This window comes from Eschrichtius robustus, chromosome 20 (genome assembly GCF_028021215.1).
Source record: "Eschrichtius robustus isolate mEscRob2 chromosome 20, mEscRob2.pri, whole genome shotgun sequence".
Classification (NCBI taxonomy): domain Eukaryota; kingdom Metazoa; phylum Chordata; class Mammalia; order Artiodactyla; family Eschrichtiidae; genus Eschrichtius; species Eschrichtius robustus.
In genome coordinates, this window is record NC_090843.1 from 8,860,428 (window position 1) to 8,882,046 (window position 21,619).

General features: G+C 56.8%; 1 protein-coding gene across 2 annotated transcripts in view; it reads left to right on the plus strand.

The window, feature by feature from the left end:
* SEPTIN9 (septin 9) overlaps positions 1-21,619 on the plus strand; it is a 140,719-nt gene that overhangs the window by 53,188 nt on the left and 65,912 nt on the right. For both annotated transcript variants that reach the window (XM_068531710.1, XM_068531709.1), the window contains exon 2: positions 6,762-7,403. In XM_068531710.1, the coding sequence (XP_068387811.1) occupies positions 6,762-7,403 (642 nt within the window). The remainder of the gene's footprint in view (positions 1-6,761; positions 7,404-21,619) is intronic.

Here is a 21,619-nt window from a genome sequence, read left to right on the forward strand (position 1 = left end):
CCCCCGGGGTGCACACACAGATGGCAATTATACCAGCAACAGTCGTGATTGCTGCCCGGGCACCACTGTGTCAGCGCCTCAGCATGACACATGGGGAAGCAGATGCCCGGAGGTGACTGTGCTTGTGCCGCCCTCTGTTTGAGCCCCTGCATTAGGCCCTGAAAGCAGGAGCCCAGTGTGTGCCCAGGCTGCAAGGCCCCCACGTCCGGCCAGCTCTCTGCTCATCCGAGGCACGCAGGGCCTTTGTCCTGCCCTGCCCTCCGCCTGGGATCGTCCCCCTGGCCCTGCCCTGCCCGGTTTTCCCCAGTGAATTTGTTCTTTTGCCGGGACCAAATCTTGCTTTTGTGGCCTTGGGTTCCTTTCCTTTGGAAGATTGTTATTTCAGGGACTGGCCCGTTGGCCCACCGATTCCTGTTCCATCTTCCCTGCTGCCCTGGAGGGAGCTTGTCCGCCCAGCTGCAGCCCCAGCTCCCTGTCCTCACGGGAGAGCAGGAACTGGGGGGGTGCATCCAGCCCACCCCAGGGGTCGCACACGCTCCGGACTCACTCTGTGGGTCTGATGGCCCACGTACTTAGCTTCAGGGTTGAGTTTTCCTGTGACCTTTCCCTGCAGCCTCAGGCCAGGGAGCAAGGAGGTGCCCTTCGCCTGGCACCCTGTGTTCCCTGGGTGTCTCACCCTGGCTCCCAGGTGGCCATTGTTTCTCAGGACAGAACCTGCTTTGCTGCTGCCTGGAAGAGACTCACTTTCACCAGGGCCATGCTCCTGGAGCCTGAGCCCAGAATCAGACCCCTGAGCTGGGCAGTGGCCACGTTGCTCCTCCCACTGGAGCTGACCATGGCTTTGTTTTGACCTTGTTCTCTAACATTTCTTTGCATGACATTTGTCCCAGGCTGGAGCAGGCCTTTGTGGCTCACCCTGTCTCCCCTCCCCAGACTGAGGCCCGCGGTGTGCTCCAGGAAGTGTTCCTGGAGCGGGGAGAGGTTTGCGGGCAGGCAGCGTGCCTGCGGTCAGAGCGGGGTGGGGGGGGGCCCTCACAATGGCCTCTTGTGTGCGGCACATTCCTCCTTAAACAGGCCCAGATCCAGGCTGCTCCTGCCTCGACCCCCATGTGCGCGACGACGGGAGGTTTGCATCTGGCCGGGCGGCCCGGCCTCTGCAGCAGCTGAGACTGTAGGTGATGGGCTGGGAGAGGCTGGGCCGGAGGTGCAGTTATCCACACCCTCCCCCTCTTCTTAGCAAGGTTTGTTTTTTAAGAGCAGTGTTGATGGTTTTATCCCCTGAAAATATGAAGTGACCCACATTAGCATAGGCACTTTGGGAAAAGGCAGGAAAGCGTAATGAATTAAACGGCCACCTTAATTCCATCCAGAGACGGCTGTTTTCCTCGAATGTGCGTGCACCCTGCACATGTGTGTGTGAGATGAAGTCAGGCCCGTGCATACATCTTGGATCCTGCTATTTTTACTTAGTATTCTCAGCATTTCTCATATTCAGAACTGTGATTTTGATGACTTTGCAGGACTCTGGCATATGGGTTCAGAAAAATCTACGTAAACTCGAATTGTTTCCAGCATTTGCTGTTTTAATGCTGATGCAAACATCCCGTACATAAATCTTTCTGTACGTCTGATGATTTCCTGGGGGTAAATTCCCAGCAGTGGGCCAAAGGGCACGACAGTCTTCAGGCTCATGTGCTCGAGGGGAAGGGCTGATTGGGGCCGAGGAGGGCTTTGGGGAGCAAGCAGCGTTCAAGCCCGGCTTTGGGGGTTCTTGACTTCACGAGAGGGAGAACGGGAGCGTTCTTATTTGGGAAATGGTGTGAGGATGGGTGGGCCCCCTGTGCCCTGTGGGAGATGTCAGTCCTTTTCCCTCCCAGTGGCAGTTCGGGGACTCTCCCAGTACAGCCTGGTTCCATGTTTGTTTGGTGCCCCGCAGCCATGCAGTTTGTCCTGTCCGTTTCGGGCAGGGTTGGGGGGGGGGGTGTCTCTTGCCTGCCCTCTGAGGGCATTTAGCATCCTGCAGACAAAAGAGGAAGCAGCACAGCGCCACTCCCCACTGCCCTTGATCCGGTGAAAGGCCACTTTTCTGCCTGTCGGTCCCCCATCAGATGCGGTCACGTAGGGGCCTCCAGTCTGCACTCTTGCTGGCTTCCTCGGCCGCACTTGGACCCCCTGGGCTGCCTCTCTGCAGGGAGGGGGAGAAGAGTAAAGTGCAAAAAACATCCACTGCCATGGTGGGTTATAGTCATTCTCCGCGGAGGAAGTGGAAGGAGTTTCCAGGGTGAGTTTGACCCTGGGAAGGGAGGGGTCGCTGTGCGTGTTGGGGCAGGACCTGGAGCGTGTGTTTAGGAATTCCGCTGGGGGACGGGATGCTGGAGGACCCTGTCCTGCCAGCTTCGTGACAAGCCGTCTCCTAATTCTTCCCAGCTGGGTGCTAATTGTGTCATGACATCCTCTGTATAGAGGCGGCTGCTCCTAGGGCATCCCTCGCGCAGCCTGCCTTAAAAAATGATCTTTGGTTTCATCACCAGATATTCCGGTGTAAATCTAGAGCGATGTTGTTCTCGTGACGACTTCTCCCACCGTCCGGGGTTTTGTGTGATTCCTGGAAAAGGAGGCAGCTTTTCCTCCTCTGGGTGTCTGATACAGCAGTTCTGGAGCTCGGCCACGCTTCCATTGGTCCATCCGTTGGACGTTTCTACTTCTTCTTCTTCTTTTTTTTTTTTTTTACGTTTTGGCCACACCTCGCGGCTTGCGGAATCTTAGTTCCCTGACCAGGGATTGAACCCAGGCCCACGGCAGTGAAAGCACCGAGTCCTAACCACTGGGCCGCCATGGGAAGTCCTTGGACGATTCTTGAGAGGGGCTGGGTGCAGAGTGGACGTGACAGCACCAGCGGGAAGGGCCCCAGACAACCTTGTAGCCCAGAGGTTTCGTCCCTCTAACGGTCCCTGTGTTAACCTCCTGTGGCTGATGTAACAAATAACCACAAACAATGTGGCTTAAACAACAGAAATTTACTCCCATGGTTCTGGAGGCCAGAAGTCCAAAAGCAAGGTGTCGGCAGCGCCAGCTTTCTCCAAAGCTTCTAGGAAAGAATCCTTCCTGGCCTCTTCCAGCTTCTGATGGCTCCAGGCGTCTTTGGCTTGCGGCTGCATCACTCCAGTCTCTGCCTCTGTTGTCACATGACCTTCTTCTCTGTGTCTCTCAGATCTCCCTCTTCTTTCTCTTATAAGAACACTTACCGGACTTAGAGCCCGCCCTAAATCCAGGATAATGTCATCTTGAATCCTTACCTTGATGACATCTGCAGAGACTTTTTCTAAGTAAGGTCACATTCACAGGTTCTGGGGGTTAGGACTTGGACGTAGCTTTTGGGTTGCCGGGGGACACTGTTCAACTCCCTACAGAACCTTAGAGGAAAGTGAAACATCTCAGGCCTGGTGCCTCCCTGCTCTGGGCCCACAGTTACAAACCTGTGATCGGTCTGGCCTTTATGTTGTGCTTAGAAGAAGCACCCGAGGCCCAGGAAGGGCTGGAGGGCTGGCTCGCGGTGTAACAGAGGAGAGGACTCCGGCTCTCTTCCCAGGGAGCCCCCCTCCCCCAAAGCCAGTCCCAGCAGACTGGGATAATCAGGATGACACGGGAGGGAGTGGTGTGAACTGCATGGGGCCACCACTGCAGGCTTTGGGAGGAGGCAAGAGTGAGCCTGGCTTTAGAGGGGGGACTTGAAATCCTTGGGTGGGGGCAGTGCTTGTTTGTGGGGATGGCGTAAGCCATCAGGAACCCCCATCAGCCCTGGATGTTTGCTGAGCAGTGACCGTCCTGATGGTGGGAACAGCCCTTGTCCTCTCAGAGAGAACTAGACTAATGGGGGTGTTGGTGCTGGCCAGTGAATGCCTGGGTAGATAATATAGCCGAGTGCTAAGCATGCAGATAGTATGGGCCCAGGGAGTGGCATGTGCCAGGAAGAAACACAGAGCAGCCAAAGAGAGGAGAGGGTGGCGGATGGGGCCGGGTGTGTGCATTCTGTGTAGATTTTGTGTTCCGGGGAGCAGTGATCTGTGTGCCGGCCAGTCTGGTTCAAAGTCATTGCCGAATCGGGCCTCCCGACTCGGGGAGGCCTTTGCTTTGGTGTAGGGTCTGAATTCATGAGTTGCAGTTGGAGGTGCATTCAAATGGGCTCCCCAAGGAGGGGGCTCTCCAAACAGGGGCACAGACCTTGTCGGGACTCCCAGGAAAAGTTCGTCTTATTCCTGTGGGGCAAACCTGGGAAAGAGCCTTCACCCACCTAGTTCCTGTTCTCCCAACTTGGCCTCAAGGAGCTAACACCAAGTACTCCTGGACATGCACGTGCCTAGGTGGGTGGGGTGTGGACCCCTCCTCCAGGGAGCTCACAGACAGACAGGAGCCACCATCGGGGACAGTTTGGACAGTGCTCTCGGGGTGGGGGTAGACCAGATGTCTCGGGAGGCCCTGGGAACCATTGAGAGGACAGAGTTCTGGGCACTCAGCCCTGGACTTTCTGGCCAGTTTAGCAGGCACTTGACCTCTCCCTGGGCACTTGAGGCTTCTTTGGATGGGCAGTTTGTACCCTGCGTATCTTGCTGGACAGCCCCCAGTGAGAGGCAGAGCTGCGCCAGGTGGGGTCCTTGCACAGGCACACCCCTGCCGCACTTGGCCATGTGCCTTATCAACCCGAGGTCACGGCAGGGCCCACTGGCCGAGTTCAGCCCTTGGATGTGATTTCCTTTGACCGCACAGTGTTTTTAAAGGGGTTGTTTTGCTTTGTTTGTGCCAGCATTTAAAAATCAGGAGATAACATATAAAAAAAATCCAGATTTTTAGATTCTCTTGAATCAGGAGCTCTGGCCACATTGCACACACATGCCTGCTTGGCCGCAATGAAGCTGAACAGCAGGTGTGTCCCTGAGTCAGTGTGTGATGACGTGCCCGCTCCCGAAATCTGCACAGCTGCCTCCCTCGGAGGACATTTCCCATCCCTGCAGGGCCTCTGGGACCGTCGAGCTTTGTGACCCAGGATTTTGTGCCCTCTGTCCACCGAGAAGGAGGTGTGCCCAGGGCTTAGACAGGGTCCCCCAGGGGTGTCACGTTTGGGGAACTGGTAGTTCCGGCAGCCAGGTATCAGGGTCTGGGGTCTCCCTTGCTTCCCCCTACATCCAGTGCTTCAGAGCACACACGCCCCTGGCCACCCACCCACTCAGCCACCCACTACACCCTGGTCTTCTGAAGGAGGTAATGTCCACGGGGAAGAGACGAGGGCTGTGTTGGAATTTGGAGGAAGGAAGACTGGAGGGAGGGGCTGCTCAGAATGGCCCTGAGGGCTGGTGTTGGGGGCTGGGGACCAGCTGCGGGCTGGGGGAGGAAATTGGGGGGGGGGTCCCTGTAATCCTGGGCTCCTGGGGCTGTGAGGTGAGGTGGGGAGGGGGGTGGGAGAGACACTGTGGGTCGCTGAGGGCCCGCTGTGGGCCCGGCTGGGGAGGAACTGGTGCATGTTCCTGCCCCGCGGGCCCCTTCCCACTCTGGTCTTTATAACCGGGAGCAGCTGGTTCTCGTTTGCAGCACGCTGCAGGGACTGTGGGGGTAGTGGCTTCTCAGGCACTGTCCCCACCGCCTGGGAGGGAGCAGATCCTGGCGGAGATGGCGGGTGGCCGGGGGGAAATGCTGGGCTGTGGGGTGGGAGTTGGGTGGTCAGTGTCCTGTGTGGGCCCAGGTCCGGCTGGGGCAAGTGGTGTAGGATGGAGGCAGAAGCAGCTGGTGTGAGGACTAAGAAAGGCAGCGGTGTGAACTTCGCCCAGGATCTCCATTATTCCACCAGAAAGGAGTAAGAACCCTGGGCCTTGGAGTTAGACGCGTCTTCCGGCTCTGCTACTCACTCCACGCCACTGGGCACTTTGCTTAAGCACCTGGGCCTCAGTTTTCCCATCTGTATCAGGGGCTTTATAGCATCGTTTACACCATAGGGTTAGGGTGGGGAGTAAATGTGCTTATGCACAGGAAGCCCAAGGCCTTGCCCGTGTTAAAAGTTCCAGCGTTGGCTGTCCATGCTGTTATTGATTTGGTGGTGACATTCCCATCGAGATTCTTTTTTTTTTTTTTTTTAATGAATTTTTGTATTTATTTATTTATTTTTATTTATTTGGCTGCGCCGGGTCTTAGTTGCGGCACGTGGCATCTTTTTAGTTGCGGCATGCATGCGAAATCTGGTTCCCTGACCAGGGATCGAACCCGGGCCCCCTGCATTGGGAGCGCAGAGTCTTAACCACTGGACCACCAGGGAAGTCCCCCCATCGAGATTCTGATTGGTTATAGTTGTGGCTGTTATTATTGGGGACATCTTCCCACCGCTGCTGCTGCTGGTGGTGTTTGCTGATGGTGTCTGTGTCGGGTGGAGGTGAGGAGGGAAAGAAATCAAAGGCCCCTCCCTTGAGCCAGAGCATCCTTATAGAAAATGTAGCTGGCGGGACCATGGCCACGGCAGGACAGAGAGGACAGAGGGCGTCCTCCAAGCTTCCGCCTTTTCTCTCTCTCCCAGAACACATGGCTGCTGGTGCCTCAGTCCCCTCGTAGAGTGGGGCTGTCCTCTCTTCTTCCTGAGAGGTGAAGGGCGCAAGAGTCTTCCCGGGGGCCCCTTGCTGTAGCATCCCCGCCAGCTGCCTTCTGACGTTCGCCGTTAGCGGGATGTTCCCAGGGGTTCCCGAGCCGCCTACTTACCACATTCTCCTCGCTTTCTCTTTCAGCCTTGAAAAGATCTTTTGAGGTCGAGGAGGTCGAGACGCCCAACTCCACCCCAACCCGGAGGGTCCAGACTCCCCTGCTCCGGGCCTCTGTGGCCAGCTCCACGCAGAAGTTCCAGGACCTGGGTGTGAAGAACTCAGAGCCCGCGGCCCGCCATGTAGACTCCCTCAGCCAGCGATCCCCCAAGGCTGCCCTGCGGAGGGTCGAGCTCTCGGGGCCCAAGGCAGAGCCCGTGTCTCGGCGCACCGAGATCTCCATCGACATCTCGTCCAAGCAGGTAGAGAACGCCGGCACCGCCGGGCCGTCCCGGTTCGGGCTCAAGCGGGCTGAGGCACTGGGCCACAAGACGCCAGAGCCCACCCCTCGGAGGACGGAGATCACCATAGTCAAGCCCCAGGAGTCAGCCCACCGGAGGATGGAGACCCCCACCTCCAAGATCCCTGAGGTGCCCGCCATCCCCACCGCCGACGCAGCCCCCAAGAGGGTCGAGATCCAGGTGCCCAAGCCAGCCGAGGGGCCCGCCTCCCCCATCCCACCCCAGACCCTGGAGAATTCGGAACCCACCCCGATGTCTCAGCTGCAGAGCAGGCTGGAGCCCAAGCCCCAGCTGCCCGTGGCCGAGGCCCCACCCAAGAGCCAGGAGGGTGAGTAGCAGGTGCTGGTCATCCGTGCTGCAGTGATTTGGGGGGTGGGGGGCTGGCTTTGCCCTGGAGTCTTGGAGGAAGAAGCTGAATATTGAGGAGTGGGGGGGGGGGCGTATACTTCCGAAGGCTGAGGGGAGGGCACTGGCAGCTCTTTCTGTCCACGGGGGATGGACCGAGATGCAGCAAGTTGGATTTGAGTTAGACTTGGCAAAGAATCTCTGGGTTGTGGAGGGCCCCTGTTAATTGGTCCACAGGGCCGTGGTGTAACCTCTGCTGTGAGCCCAGGACTTGGGGGCAGGAACTGGGGCAGGCTCGTGTCGGGGCTGGATGGGTTTGAGACCCTAGGACAGGCTGTCACATTCTTGGTGGCTGGTGGTCACTGGGCCACGGGGAGGCAGGCTCCTGCTCAGGAAGGCGTTGTGACTGCCCTGCTGGTGCCCCCGGGGCAGCGGGTGAGGAGGGGTTTTCTGCACAGGAGGGTCTTCCTCTTCTTCCTTCCCAGGTAGGGAGGGTCGTGGCCAGATGCAAAGGGAGCACGAGAACGCCTCACCTCTGCATGCTGAGGTTTTCAGGGCTGCCTGGAGGGGGTCCCAGGCCAGGGAGCCCCAGGATTCCTGCTCACAGCTCCGTTGGGGGGTGTTCTGCTTGGCTACCGTCCTCGGAGGGTCCAAACCCGGACTTGTGCTCACGGGGAGCTCCCAGGGGAGGTGGTGCCGATCCCGTGGGACACCGTTACTGCCCCCCCCCCCACCCAGGGAGGGTCTTGGGCCCATGGGCTGTGTTAAGGTGCCGGCTGGGTTGTAAGCCCAGTGAAAGCTGGGTCCAGTTCTGATCCCGGGACTCGGGGCTCAGTAAATGTTCAGTAAGTGTCCTTTGGGTTGAACAGGCAGAACATTCTGGGATTTTGATATACCTTTTAAAAATTATTTTTAATGGTGGTAAAATACACATAACAACACTGACTGGTGTAGCCATTTTTAAGCGTACAACGCATGGGCATTAAATACGTTTTGCTGTTGTGCAGCTGTCACCGTGACCCATCTCCACAACTTCTTTTTTTTTTTTTTTTTAATAAATTTATTTATTTATTTTTGGCTGTGTTGGGTCTTCGTTTCCGTGCGAGGGCTTTCTCTAGTGGCGGCGAGCGGGGGCCACTCTTCATCGCACTGCGCGGTCCTCTCACCATCGCGGCCTCTCTTGTTGCGGAGCACGGGCTCCAGACGCGCAGGCTCAGTAGTTGTGGCTCACCGGCCCAGGTGCTCCGCGGCATGTGGGATCTTCCCAGACCAGGGCTCGAACCCGTGTCCCCTGCATTGGCAGGCAGATTCTCAACCGCTGCGCCACCAGGGAAGCCCCTCCACAACTTCTTCATCTTCCCCACCTGGAACTCTGTCCCCATAACGTACTAACTCCCCATCCCCCTCCCCCCCCATCCCCTGGCACCCACCATCCTACTTTTTGTCTCTACAAATTTAACTACTCTGGGTACCTCATGTAGGTGGAATCCTAAATATTTGTCCTTTTGTGTCTGGTTTGTTTCTCTTTGCACATCTTCAGGTTTCATCCATGTTGTAGCAGGTGTCAGAATTTCCTTCCTTTTTAAGGCTCAGTAACATTCCATTATGTGCAGACCACACTTTGCTTATCCATACATTGTTGATGGGTACCTGGGGTCCTCCTACTGCTTGGTTCCTGTGAATTAAGCTGCTGTGAACATGGGTGTGCAAGTATCTCGAGTCCTTGCTTTGAGTTCTTTCAGGTTTTCCTTTTTGAACGAGAATTTTCCTGTGGTCAGTGGACTTGGGGGCTTGTGATGGGGTGGGGTAGGGGCGTTGGTGGAGCAGCTGCATTCTGCCCAAATGCACATTTGACCGAGCAGGTCGGGTGGGCCAAGGGGCTGACTGAACTTCCTCTGACGTTGGGCCACACTGTGGGCAGCAGGAACCAAGAGGTCCCTTCCAGCCCTGGTGCGTGAATCTGCATCTCCCCAGGCGTGACCCTGCAGAGCCATGCCACCCCCGAGATGCGCTGGTGCCGATGTCAGGATGCATGGCTGGTGTTTGGGGAGCGGCCAGGAGGCTGTTTCCTACGATCTTCTCCTGGTCCAGGGCCTTTGCTGCCGGATACAGCCCCGTCACAGGGGGGAGGTGTTGGCGCTCAGCTGAGTCAAACAGGATGTGGCTGGGGAGACGGTCGTCACCGTCCAGATCTTGATGGCAGTTGGCACTGCGTGCCCGAGGAGGTGGTCCTGCTCTGGGGGACAGGCAGGGGGTGTCTGCTCAGGGTGGCACCGGCCTGGCTCGTCAGGGCGGGCACGTCTAAGAACGTCTTCCCCCAGCGGCAGCCGCTGGTCAGGCCAGCTCTGCCTCGGGAGCGGGACGTGAACAGCGGCCGTGGAACCAAGTGGGCGGGGCTGTGGGAGAGCCCCCGGGAGGCCGGGCCTCATCAGCTGAGTTTTGGAGAGGGTGGGATTGAACCAGGGAAAGACGGGCAGAGAAGAGCATTCCCAGCTGAGGCCGCAGTCCAGAGGTGTTGGGGAGCCTGGTGCTGGGCCTGTGCGGTTTTTCCAGGGAAAAGCATTTCAGTGTCTGAGCTGGGCGCCAGCACCCTGGACCCGCAGCCCCTCTCTGCGCACATGGAAGTCCAGCTCTTCGTGGAGAGGTCCACGGGCTGGGGTGGGGTGGGTGCTGCCTTCTCACCCCTGGAGCACGAACTGGGGGTCGGCGTATGTGCCAGTCATGGGTGTGCACATGTGTGAACTCACAAGTGTGCTGAGCCCGCCCCTCCATGTCCTATTGGCTGGATGGGGAGGGGGCTGTCTGAGACCAGGGCTCACAGGTTGAGAACCTTGAGGTGCATTTGAACCAGGCGGGGGCGTTGGGCAGATACTGCAAAGAGGAAGGATGGTCGGGTTTGGAGGAGCTTGGGGCTTGGATGACTCTGGGAGGATTCTCCTCATTTAAAACAGAAGTCACTGTGGGGTGAGCCTGAAAGTAACGCGGGGTGAGAAGTGGGCTGGGCGGGGAGGAAGCAAGGCCCTCTGTGGGCTGGGGAATTTGGCCTTCACCTGCTCGCTTGGATGTCCAGTCCTGAGGTCCTGGGCAAGTCCAGGTGGAGGGCAGGGTCTTCCCGAGGGAGGGGTGTTCCCTTCATCTATTGCAGTGGCTTCTGCAGAGCCCCGGGTCTTAGCTCCCCGCCAGCCCCTGTTCTGAGGCTCCATCTGCTTCTCCCTCCCTCCCCCTCCTCTGGTCTCGGCCTATCCAGCCCCTCCAGGCATAGATCCGGTTGTCCCTCGGCCTCATTTCCTGTCCATCTTTCCTGCAGACCTGGCACTCCCATCCCCTTCCGCCCTTCCATGGTGGGGCTGGGTTGGGAGCTCCCAGGAGCCCCCCAGCCTGCAGGGCCTGCTCTGACTACCCTCCATGGGCTCACTATCCCTTACCCCTGAGGGCCAGCTGGCGCTGCAGGGGTGAAGATCAGGGAGGTAGGGAGCTCTGTGCCCTCTGATCAGACTCAGCCCTTTGCCTCTACCTCCAGGAAGCCTTCCAGACTGTGACTGTGGGCGCAGGACAGGGTCTCCTGGGACCTCAGCTAAGTTGTTCCTAGATTGACCTCCCTAAAGCACAGCACTGATGAAATACGTGCCCACTCTGAGCCTTCACTGCTCACTCGCCTGGGCCCCCGCCCCCCACAATGGATTCACCCTCTTGTCCAGCTCATACCTCCCTGCTCCCCAGCTCCTCCTGCTCTGGTCCTTTCATGGTCTCCCACTGGCCACCTTTCCTCACAACGGTTCTGCACTGATCTCCTGATCCCCAGCCCTGCTCCTCTTCACATCACTGCTTTTCAAACTCCTATGCATCCTTCAAAGTCCTGCTCAAATGGCACCTCTCCCACTAACTGGAAATAGCCTCACTTCGTCTGATTCCCGTGCCTTTTTGCATCTTTCTCACGTATAGTATCATGTGTTTGTCTTGGAATGTAAATTATTTGTGTATGAACCTTCTTTCCTCTGCTAGATGTTTTTTTTTAATGCAAAAACAGTTTTTCACAGTACTGTTTCTTTAAAATTTGGAAAATATAGACATTAGAAAGAAACTATAATTCACCTGTAAGCCAGCGATACCCACTCTTTTTTTTTTTTTTTTTTTAAATACGATTTTAAAGATACTTTTTTTTTTTTTTTTTAAATTTATTTATTTTGGGCTGTGTTGGATCTTCGTTTCTGTGCGAGGGCTTTCTCCAGGTGCGGCGAGCGGGGGCCACTCTTCATCGCGGTGCGCGGGCCTCTCACTATCGCGGGCTCTCTTGTTGCAGAGCACAGGCTCCAGACACGCAGGCTCAGTAGCTGTGGCACACGGGCTTAGTCGCTCCGCGGCATGTGGGACCCCAGACCAGGGGTCGAACCCGTGTCCCCTGCATTGGCAGGCAGATTCCCAACCACTGCGCCACCAGGAAAGCCCCAGCGATACCCACTCTTAACGTTTGCTGTGTCTTCTTCAGAATTCCCTCCATGCCCTTAACTGGATTCTAGGTTACTTGAGGCTGGGGCTGTTGTCTTTTTTTTTTTTTTGAAAGACTCTCATGAGATACCGAGTGACTTGGACATAACAGGTGCTCAATAAAACAATGTTGGAGGAGTGACATGGGGATGGCTTTGTGGTGGCTCTTGTAGGCAGATGCAGGGGCTGCAGGGACCCCATGGGACTCTCCAAGGATCAAGCAGATACTTTTTTGGTCAACCAGGAACCCACAGGTCTGATCCGCTCCCTCTGGCGTGCCGGGTTCTTGGTTTCCGAGGCTGCTGGCCCCTGTCCCTGGGCCTGGCACCCTCCATCCCTGCTCCTCTCTCAGGCTCCGGGTGGGAACGGCCTTGCCTCCCCTCCCAGGTCCCCCGGCCCCCACCTGAGTGGCTCTGGGTGGGGCTGGGCTGCAGGGCCCAGAGCCGTGTCTGTGTGGCAGGCTCCCCACTCTCCCTCCCCCGGGAGCCACCCGCCAGGTTCCACCGGCCAAGTTTCCCCGAGGCTGCCTTATAAGGCGGGCGCTGGCCGCTCACTCGTGGGTCTGGTTCATTGCCGTCTCTGGATGCTCATTGGAGGCCATGGGGGAGGCAGCGTGGTGAGTGGGGTGTCCCCGGACTGGCGCCCAGCTGAGTTCTTGGGTTCTGAGCCATCACTTCGCGTCCCCCCACCACCTGCCCCCCACTCCCCAGCCTCAGTTTCTTGATCTGTCAAACGAGGGAGGTGTTGGGCTTGCTGGCCCGAGGCAACAGTAGTGGTAGGGGGTCTGAGCTCTCCAGGTACAGCTGCACCTACCCGGCCCCCAATAACCAAGACAGGTATCCAGTCCACGGTGGTGCCAGGAGTCCCTGGTGATGTGGGCGTGACATTGGGGGTGGGGCAGACGCAGCGAGTGTCTTCCTCCGGTTTCCTACGACTAAAAACATCTAGAAATATCCTTGGTCGTGGGTAGAGCCTTGAGGAAGGTGGACGTCAGGCCCCCTACGCCTCTGGTGGTGAGCGTGGCTTTTTGGCAAACAAGGTGAGCCTGCCGCCTTCCGGGTGTACCTGGGTGCCTGCTGCACCAGGCCTGTGTTAGGGGCTGGGGCAGAACGGGGAAGATCTCACTTCCACGGGGAATCGTGGGAGGCCACAAGCACAGGGACATGGGGACGGCGGAGGCTGGGCAGAGAAGGCTTTGGGGAACGTGAGATCTGAGCTGAGTCTGAAGGGTGGGACGGCGTCAGCCAGTGAAGTGGGGGGACCGTGACATGCCCCAGAAGTGTGTGTGGGGATCAGAGAACGTGAAGGCGGGGAGAAGGGGACTGCTATCTGCTTAGGGAGGAAGGGCCAGCTCTGCAAAGGCTCCCTAGACACCCCCCGTGTTCGCAGGACACCTCACTAACCAGGGTCCACTCTGGGCCTGTCCCTGGACTGTTAACTCCCCACTCCCGGGGTCTGCACCTTGTCTACCCTTCATCCCAGCACCTGGCATAGGGCAGGAGCTTCATAAATGTTGAGGGTCTCGTTTGTGTCTGGCAAAGCAGAGCAGTGAACTTGAATCTCTCTGTGCCTTGGGCCCTTAGCCTGGAGAGTTTTCTTCTGTGTGGGGCTGTGTGTTTCTATTCTGGTGGGAAAAAGGCTGTACCTTTTTCAGGTAACAAATAACATATTCCTGCAGGAATGTTCCCGCCTGGCTGTCTTGCCCGACAGACCCCTCTGCTCTGGGCTCCTCCCCGTTCCTGTCGTGGCCCCAGAGGGCATCCAGGGACCCTCTCACCTTTGGGGATTGGGTCCCTCTCTCTTTCTGCCTTTTAAGAACAGACGCTCTCCTCTGAGTTGACCCTGAGGCCTGTGCACACCTCTGTCTGAAGCAGGAAGTCCCCATGCATGGGGGGACAGGAGGATGTGGCAGAGGGGTGGCCAGGCCCAGGTGTGTCTCCTTCAAGGTGGGGCCGAGTAGGGGGCAGGGAGGGCCCGGGAGAAAGCACCCACCTCCCCCGCTGGCCCTCCAGCTGTCTGCCAAGCCCAGCCCAGTGGTGAGGAGGGAGGAATGCGGGCCCATCCAGGGAATGCAGCCGAGCAGCTGCGGAATGCCTTACATAGAGCTGGGCACAGCTGTGGGAGCGGGCCGGGCAGGGAGGCTGGCGCTGCCTCCCTGCAGCTTGGGGGCTGCAGCCCTGACCAGGGATGGAGCCCGGGCCCCAGACACGTGGTGCTGGGTGAGGCCTCCTGGGTGCCTGACCTGGGAAGCCGAGCAGCTGCCAGGAGAGGGGCTGTGTCTGCAGCCGCAGCCTCTCTGCCCAGGACAGCTGCTGGGAGCCAGGGTCGGCACAATGGGGCTGCTGTCCGGGGGACACGCCTGCGCGGACAGCCACGCTCTGTGGACAGAGGGCACATTCAACACCGGAGGAGTGGCTCGGACCCCCGCCTGGCGCCCCGAAGTGTGGGCGGCCCTGCCCAGACCCTGGGTTCCAGCAGGCAGCCTGAAGGATGACGCCACGTGGTTCCCACTGGCCTGACGTAGCTAAATGTGGACCTGGGGCCGCATGTCTGAGAGCTGTGGGTGGTGAGGAGGGGACCCTTCTCGGGTCCAGGCATGACTTCCTTTCCACGTTTTATCCACTTCGGCTTTCCCTGACCTGGGCCTTTCTGTGGGTGTCACAGACGCCCCCCTGGAATCCCAGGGGCTCCCGGAGTTACCGGTTGTAGTTAATGAGCAAAGGCAGCTCGTGCCCAGAACTGAGCGTCCAGTTCTCTGAGCAGGGAGGCCTCCCGTCCCCTTTCCCATGCTGTCACTGGGCACACTGCTGTGGAACCCCAGGGCTCTAGGGAACCTGGTTTGGAAATCCCTGGTCTGTCCAATGCAGTTCAGAGAGACCAGCGCTGGTCCCAACAAGGAATTGGGAAGTGGAAGTGGCCTTGGAGGTCACCTCTTCCATCTCCCTCCTTCTAAAATATAACACACAGAGGGTACAACTTAGAAGCACAGAATGTTCCAGCAGGAAGCCACTCGGGAGGCCTTGCCCACTTGTTCGTGGGGGAAATGGCCCTCAGACTGCCCTGGCCTGATGACCTATGCTCTCTGAGTCCTTTTTCTCATCATCGCAATGGGCCTCGTTCCTCCTGCACAGCGTTGTTAGAACGAAAGTGCTAACGTGTGAGGACCGCCAGTGCAGGCCCAGCACCCGGGAGGTTTTGTTAAACAAGCTCATAAATGAAAACCAAATGCAGCCTTATTTAACGAACGGGCGCAGCTTGGCCATTGCACGGCGCCTCTCCCTCCCCGAGCTTGTAGCCCATGCTCTGGTCTGTATCCCTGGCTCCCTCGGCCCCGTCTGCCCCGTTGCCTTTTCCTCTTCTAATTCTCAAAAGCAGTGCATGACCATCGGTAGAAGAGAAAAAGTCAAGGTCACATGAAATGTGAAAAGGAAATCTGTCTCTCCTGATCTCCCACCCTTTCCCCGGGATAGCCCATGTGGATGGTGGGGCGCGCTGTGTGTCCTTCTGGATTTTGCGTGTGTGTGTTTTCCCCATTTAATGACACTGTGGATGTAGATTGGGCACATTCCTCCTAACAGCTGCGTCCTCGGCCCTGACATGGTCCTGCCATTCTTTTTTTTTTTTTTTTTTTAAAGCAAACATGTTTTTTAGGGATATACTTTTTTTTTTATTTTAATTTTTATTTATTTATTTATTTATTTATTTACTTTTGGCTGTGTTGGGGCTTCGTTTCTGTGCGAGGGCTTTCTCTAGTTGCGGCAAGCAGGGGCCACTCTTCATCGCGGTGCGCGGGCCTCTCCCTGTCACGGCCTCTCTTGTTGCGGAGCACAGGCTCCAGACGCGCAGGCTCAGTAGTTGTGGCTCACGGGCCTAGTTGCTCCGCGGCATGTGGGATCTTCCCGGACCAGGGCTTGAACCCGTGTCCCCTGCATTGGCAGGCAGATTCTCAACCACTGCGCCACCGGGGAAGCCCAGTCCTGCCATTCTCGTCCGGCTTCCTCTGTGATAAACGAGGCTTCCAGGAACATCCTCACGCTTATATATGTGCACATGTTGGATAAACCTTTAGGAGTGGAATTTCTGCACCAAAGGATGTGTGCATTTAAGATTTTGGTCCATGTTGCCAAATTGGCTTCTAAAGCAGCTACATCAGTTTCTGGTCGTGACAGAGAGAGGTGCTGTGTGCCTTGCCCTGGGCGGAGAGGTAGAAAGCTATCTGATGGGTGTTTTATTTTGTGCATCTCTTATTAAGTTGGGGTGGGTGGGTGGGGATCTTTTCCTCTGTTTACAGGCCAAGGGCCCTAGGTTCCCTGCTCATTCCTGTCCTAGGTTCCTTTTTTTCCCAGTTGGGTCGTTAATCATTTTCTTGTTGATTTTTTTGTTTGTTTAAGAGTCCTTGGTGCACCTTTGTTGTAGCTGTTACAAGTGCTTTTTCCCAGTTGTTAACTTTTCATTTTGTGTCTAGTGTGTTCTTCTAAACAGAGATGTTTAACCCTTAGGTTGTCAAGTTTATTCTTTTTCTTTTCTCTTGTGGAGGTTTATGTCCTGCTTAGAGGCCTGCTGCATTCCAAAATCATAGAAAAAAAAATTCACTCAGGTTTTCTTCTGGTACTTTTATGGTTTCATTTTTACGTACTGAAATCATTAATCCATTGGAATTTATTTGGGTTTAAACAACGAGGTAGAGACGCACAATTCTTGCATGGATATACACGCGTGAGCTTGGTCTACAGCGTGTCGGGCATGTGTGCGCCTGCTATTTTTATCAATTTTGGTGTCAGTGTCGTGCTGGCTTAGCAAAAATAATTTGGATGCGTTTCTTTACCCCCCTCTGTGTTCTGGAACATTTTAAGCGGCTACACGATCATCTCTGTGTTAAAACGTTTGAAGAATTCACTAGTGAAACCATCTGAGCCGGATACTTTTGTGGGCGCCTCATCCTTTAAAAAGTTTTTTCCATAGGTTTGTTTGAGTTTGGGGTTTGTTTCCTCCTATTTTATACGTTTCTTTCCTAGAAAATCATCCTGTAAGCTATTTAAAATCCCTCAGATCATTCAGAGGTAGTGGTGTGTAGAGGGGGTGGTGAGGGGCCAGCCCCCCACGATTGCCACCATCAGTCTGTGCACCTGGGCTGCTGCCCTGGGCCTGGCACTGTCCTCAGAGGAGAATACGCGTCGGTGGCCAGGACACAGCCCATGTCCTGGGGACGCTCCCTCCGAGACATGCGTGCAGTGCAGTGTGACAAGTATTCTGAGAGGGACGAGTCCAGAGGGCCTTGGCACCCCGAGGAGGGAGCCCCCCAAACCCTGCCAGCAGAGACCTCTTGGAGGTGGGGGGCGGGGGGTAGGGCCCTTGGTCTTGAAGGGGGCAGAGTGGTCCAGGCAGGTGAAGGGCCATTGGCTTTCTGGAATCCTGAGTTTGATGTTGCCCAGAGAGTGGCTTTCAAACTTATTTTGGACTGCAGCCTCCAGTAGGAAGTACGTTTTACACCACAAACCAGGACACACGTATGTGTAGATGTGTGTGTGCGGTGTGTATACGAATGAAACAATATTTCCATGGAGTACTTCTTACCTTTATTGTGTGCCTGCTACACCTTCATACTTGCTGTGCTTCTTTGGATGGGGGAGCTTTTCTTATTTTCTAAAAACAGCTCTATTGAGATACAATTCACATAATACCATTCAGTTCTTCCATTTAAAGTGTACAATCCAATGGTTTTTAGTTATTTACAGGGTTGTGAAACTGTCGCCACATCCAATTTTAGACCGTTTTCATCACCTCAAAAAGAATCTCTGTCCCCATTAGCTGTCACCTCCTGTCCCCCACCCCCGTTTCTCCCAGCCCTAAACAATGACCGTAGATTTGCCTGTTGTGAACCTTTCTTAGAAATGGGATCATACAGTGTGTGGTCTTTTGTGACTGGCTTCCTTCCCTTTGCATCGTGTTGCAAGGTTCCTGCGTGTTGTAGCCTGGATCAGGGCTGCATCCCTTCTTCTAGCTGAGTAATATTCCATTTATGCACCGAGCACATCATGTTTATCCGTTCATCAGCTGAGGGACATTTGGGTTGTTTCTACCTTTTGCCTAGTACGAATGTATTCTTTTTAAATGTAAAAAAATAATGCTGGTTATGACCCACTAACTAGCCTTCAGGACCCATTAAAGCGTCAGGACCCACAGTTTGGGACACGCTGGCCTAGGAGGTGGGCTGAAGGCGGGCCGGGCCAGAGGTGAGCTGGATGCTGTGTTATGGGGCCGATCCACCAGAGGTGTTTCACTAGGGCCTGATCAGATTTCCTAGAGATTATCGTGCCGGGAGTGTTTGTTTATTCGGGAAGGGTTGAGCGTTGACATGTACCAGGCACTGTTGGCAGCGCTGAGGAATTCATCGGTGCTGAACATACAGAGAAAAATCCTGTCCTCCTGGGGCTTATGTGCTGATGGGAAGAGGCAGAGGGTAAACAAAGCAAACAGTAAAACATAAAGCCCATTAGCCGTGGTGAGGGCCAAAGAGGAAAGTGAAGCAGGCGAGGCGGCTCAGGAATTATCGCTGGCACCAGGAGGTTGTGACCCTAACCAGGGTGGTCCTGGGTTCGAGGTCGAGCTTGGGTGTGGACCCCTGGAGGTTGGTGGGTGAAAGCAAGAAGAACACGCCCGAGATTAGGGCAAGTGGGGCACTCCTCTGGGGCACAAAATTTAGCGGGGGGCGGCGGGGGAGCGCCAGAATACTCAGGAATCAAGAGAAATAGTATTTTTATGCAACGCTTTTAAAAATCAAAATTGTGCCCCACAAAATCCTTCATGAACAAATATCCACATTTTCAAGAACGATGGGCCAGGCACGTGCACAACCCTGCTGCGCTCTCCTCGCCCGAATCCCGCCCTGTTGGATTGTGCTCATTAAGGATTTTTTGCAAAAGTTTGATTTTCAAAAACTATTGTGTTGAAATATTATTATGTATCTTGATTCCTGAGTTTTCTGGCGGTCCCTTTAAAATTGGCACCCCCTGGTCTCGGCCCCAAGAGGGTTGAGGTTTGAGGGGCTGAGGACTTTGAACTTGCAGAGTGCAGCACCTGCCAGGGATGGCAGTGGGGAGGGTGGGGCAGGGTGGGGAGTGCCTGAGGGCAGGAAGGCGCTGGTGGCAGCGTTCCTCCTCTAGAAAGCTCGGTGGGGTGGGGATGGGGGGAGCAGTACAACCACCCTTCCAGCCTGTGATTTTGCTGTTGGACGTCTGGCATCTGTGTCGAGGCATCGCCCCCCTAAATGGAGTGTGACGGGGAGAGGAGGGTCCCTTGCGCACCCAGAGATCCAGTGGGAGCAAGAGGAGTGATAAAGGGGGCCCAGAGCTCGGGCCTGGGCTGGGCCTTCTGCTGACGGTGGGAAGGCAGCCCTGCCCACTCGGACCTGCTGACCCAGCTTCTACTGCCCGGCTGGCCTCCAAGGCCCCGAGGATGCAGCAGGGCCTCCTTTCCTGTCTATCCCAGTGAGGTCTCCAGATGCTCTGCCCAAAGCGCCCTCCTTCTGGGGGCTCCCTGAGCTGGCCGAACAGCATATTCGGTTCCAGGCGGCCTCAGCTCGGCCGGGCCCTGGCGGGAGCACAGCCCTGACCGTCGTCTGAGACCCATGCGTCCTGTTTCCCGTGCAGGGCCGTGGGACCGGCTGCGGGGGGCGTGTCTGGTCTGAGATGAGGCCCTTGTGGCCCGGGAGGAGCTGGAACTTTAACCGTGGCGGCCACAGCTTGGAGGTGGGGAGGGCTGGCTGGCACGTCGCAGGGAGCGGCCCGCCCCTCCCTTCTTCTGAGCCCCCCAGTCGCCCGGTCCCTGGGCCGCGAAGGCCAGCCTGGAAGCCCGTTCTCCTAAGTCACTGTCTCCAGGCCCACTTCCTCTCATCTGTCGTCACCCAGACTTCACGCCTTGCCTTACCTCTGACGGGGCAGAAACAGGAGATCTTGGGGGACCCCCGAGGGGTGCGAGGAGGCTGCTGTGGGAACAGAGGGGCTCTGTCCCTCCCCGGGGCGGGTCACCCTTGCAGACGCCGCCTCCTGCTCTGGCAGAACTTGCTGTGTCCACTCCCTCCTCGGCACGGGGATGGGGAGCCCAGCTGGGGGGTAGGTAACACCCATGGTCACCATTGTCACTGGTGACCCCAGGGCATGCCTGAGTCATGATGTGACCCCTGCCCGTTCCCCTGGCAGTCGGGTCCACTTCCTTGCACAGTCCAGTGGCCCAGCCCAGGAGGGGGGGCTCTATTTTCACCCCTGGGATGATGCCCTGTCTCCTTCGTGCGGGTCTGAGGCAGGCCTTCCTGAGGTCTGTGGCTCCCTGCCTGTTTACCTGCTGACTAATGCCTATCTGGTGCCTGACGGGAAGAGCTGGCTTGGTGAGGCTTCCAGGGCTCAGGTTACAGAGGGTTGGGGCACCTCCTGAAACAAGGCCCTGCAGTGTCGGCCTCCACCGCCCGCCTGGGTTTCAGGCACCTCTGTCCCCAGCCCCCACCAGGTGAGTTCGGCCTGGGAGCCCCAGGACGTGGCGGGGGGGCTGTGGTTTTCCGGTGGGGGGCGGGGCTGGGGAGGCTGGGACGGAAGAGGCCGAGCGGGGAGGCGCAGCCCCGCTTCTTCCTGTGGCAGCCGGGGGGCCTGGCCACTCCTGTGTCTCTCAGGTGGGTGACAGGCGGCTGGGCAGAGGCTGTAGGGCAGCTGTATAGACCAGCTGGTGCAGGAACGGGGGCGGACCTTGAATCCCAATCCCAGCTTTTCGGGAGGGGGGTGGTTTATTTAGTGACTCTGTCAATGGGCTTTCTGTTCAGGCGAGAGAGCCTAGGTCAGTGAGTTGGAAGGTGAATTTCTTGATATTTAATTTAGCAGCAAGTTTGCCTCCCCGCACCCCCCCCCGCCCCAAGCCCTTGCTTATTATACGTGCTTGTTCGGGGCAGGTAGTTGCGCTGTGCTCTCTGTGGGTGGCGTGGGTCCCCCGGCCTTGGTGCCCGCCCCCGTGATGCCTGGGCAGCCCCACCTGGGCCTTCAAGCCGGTGAGACTTCTGGCTCCAGTGGTGGGTGGCTCTGTTTGGACCCAGAAGGTCCGGGACCGTTCCGCCTCAGTATCCAGATGAGGCTTGGGGGGGCTAGGGGAGTGTTCTGAGCCGCCTTCCTGTTGCGTGGTTGGTGCGGCCTTGGCGGGGGCCCTCGCTGTTGGCTGTTCCTTCCTTCTGCATGCTTCGCTCCTCCCTTGGCTTTCCCCTTCCCTGGCCCCTGCGCGGGCCAGCTGGCACAAGCACTTTCCGGATGGAACTTTGAAACTGGAAGACTTTCCAGGTCCATCCAGGTCCAGATCCCTGTGGCAACAATGAGGGAAATCCTTATCTCAGCTGGAGAAGGAGGCCGAGTGGTTGATAATAACCACCAGCCTAACAACTCCAGCAGGATAAGGCTAGCTTCCAAGCGCTCTCATTACCCCATTTTCCAGATTAGGAAATCAAGGCACAGGGAGCTCCAGCCACTTGCCTAAGGCTCCCCAGTTGTTAATAGTCTGAATTTGAACCCTGGGGGATGGAGCTCTCTGCCGGCGCTGGCCACTCAGGGCTGGGGACCAGGGCTAAGGCAGGAAGCCGGATCCCTGCCCCGAAGCTTGGGCTGGGGTGTGGAGCAGCCTAGGCTGGCACCCTCCTCTGGCCTCTCTCTTTCAAAAGGTGCCATGAGGTGATGAAATGAAAGA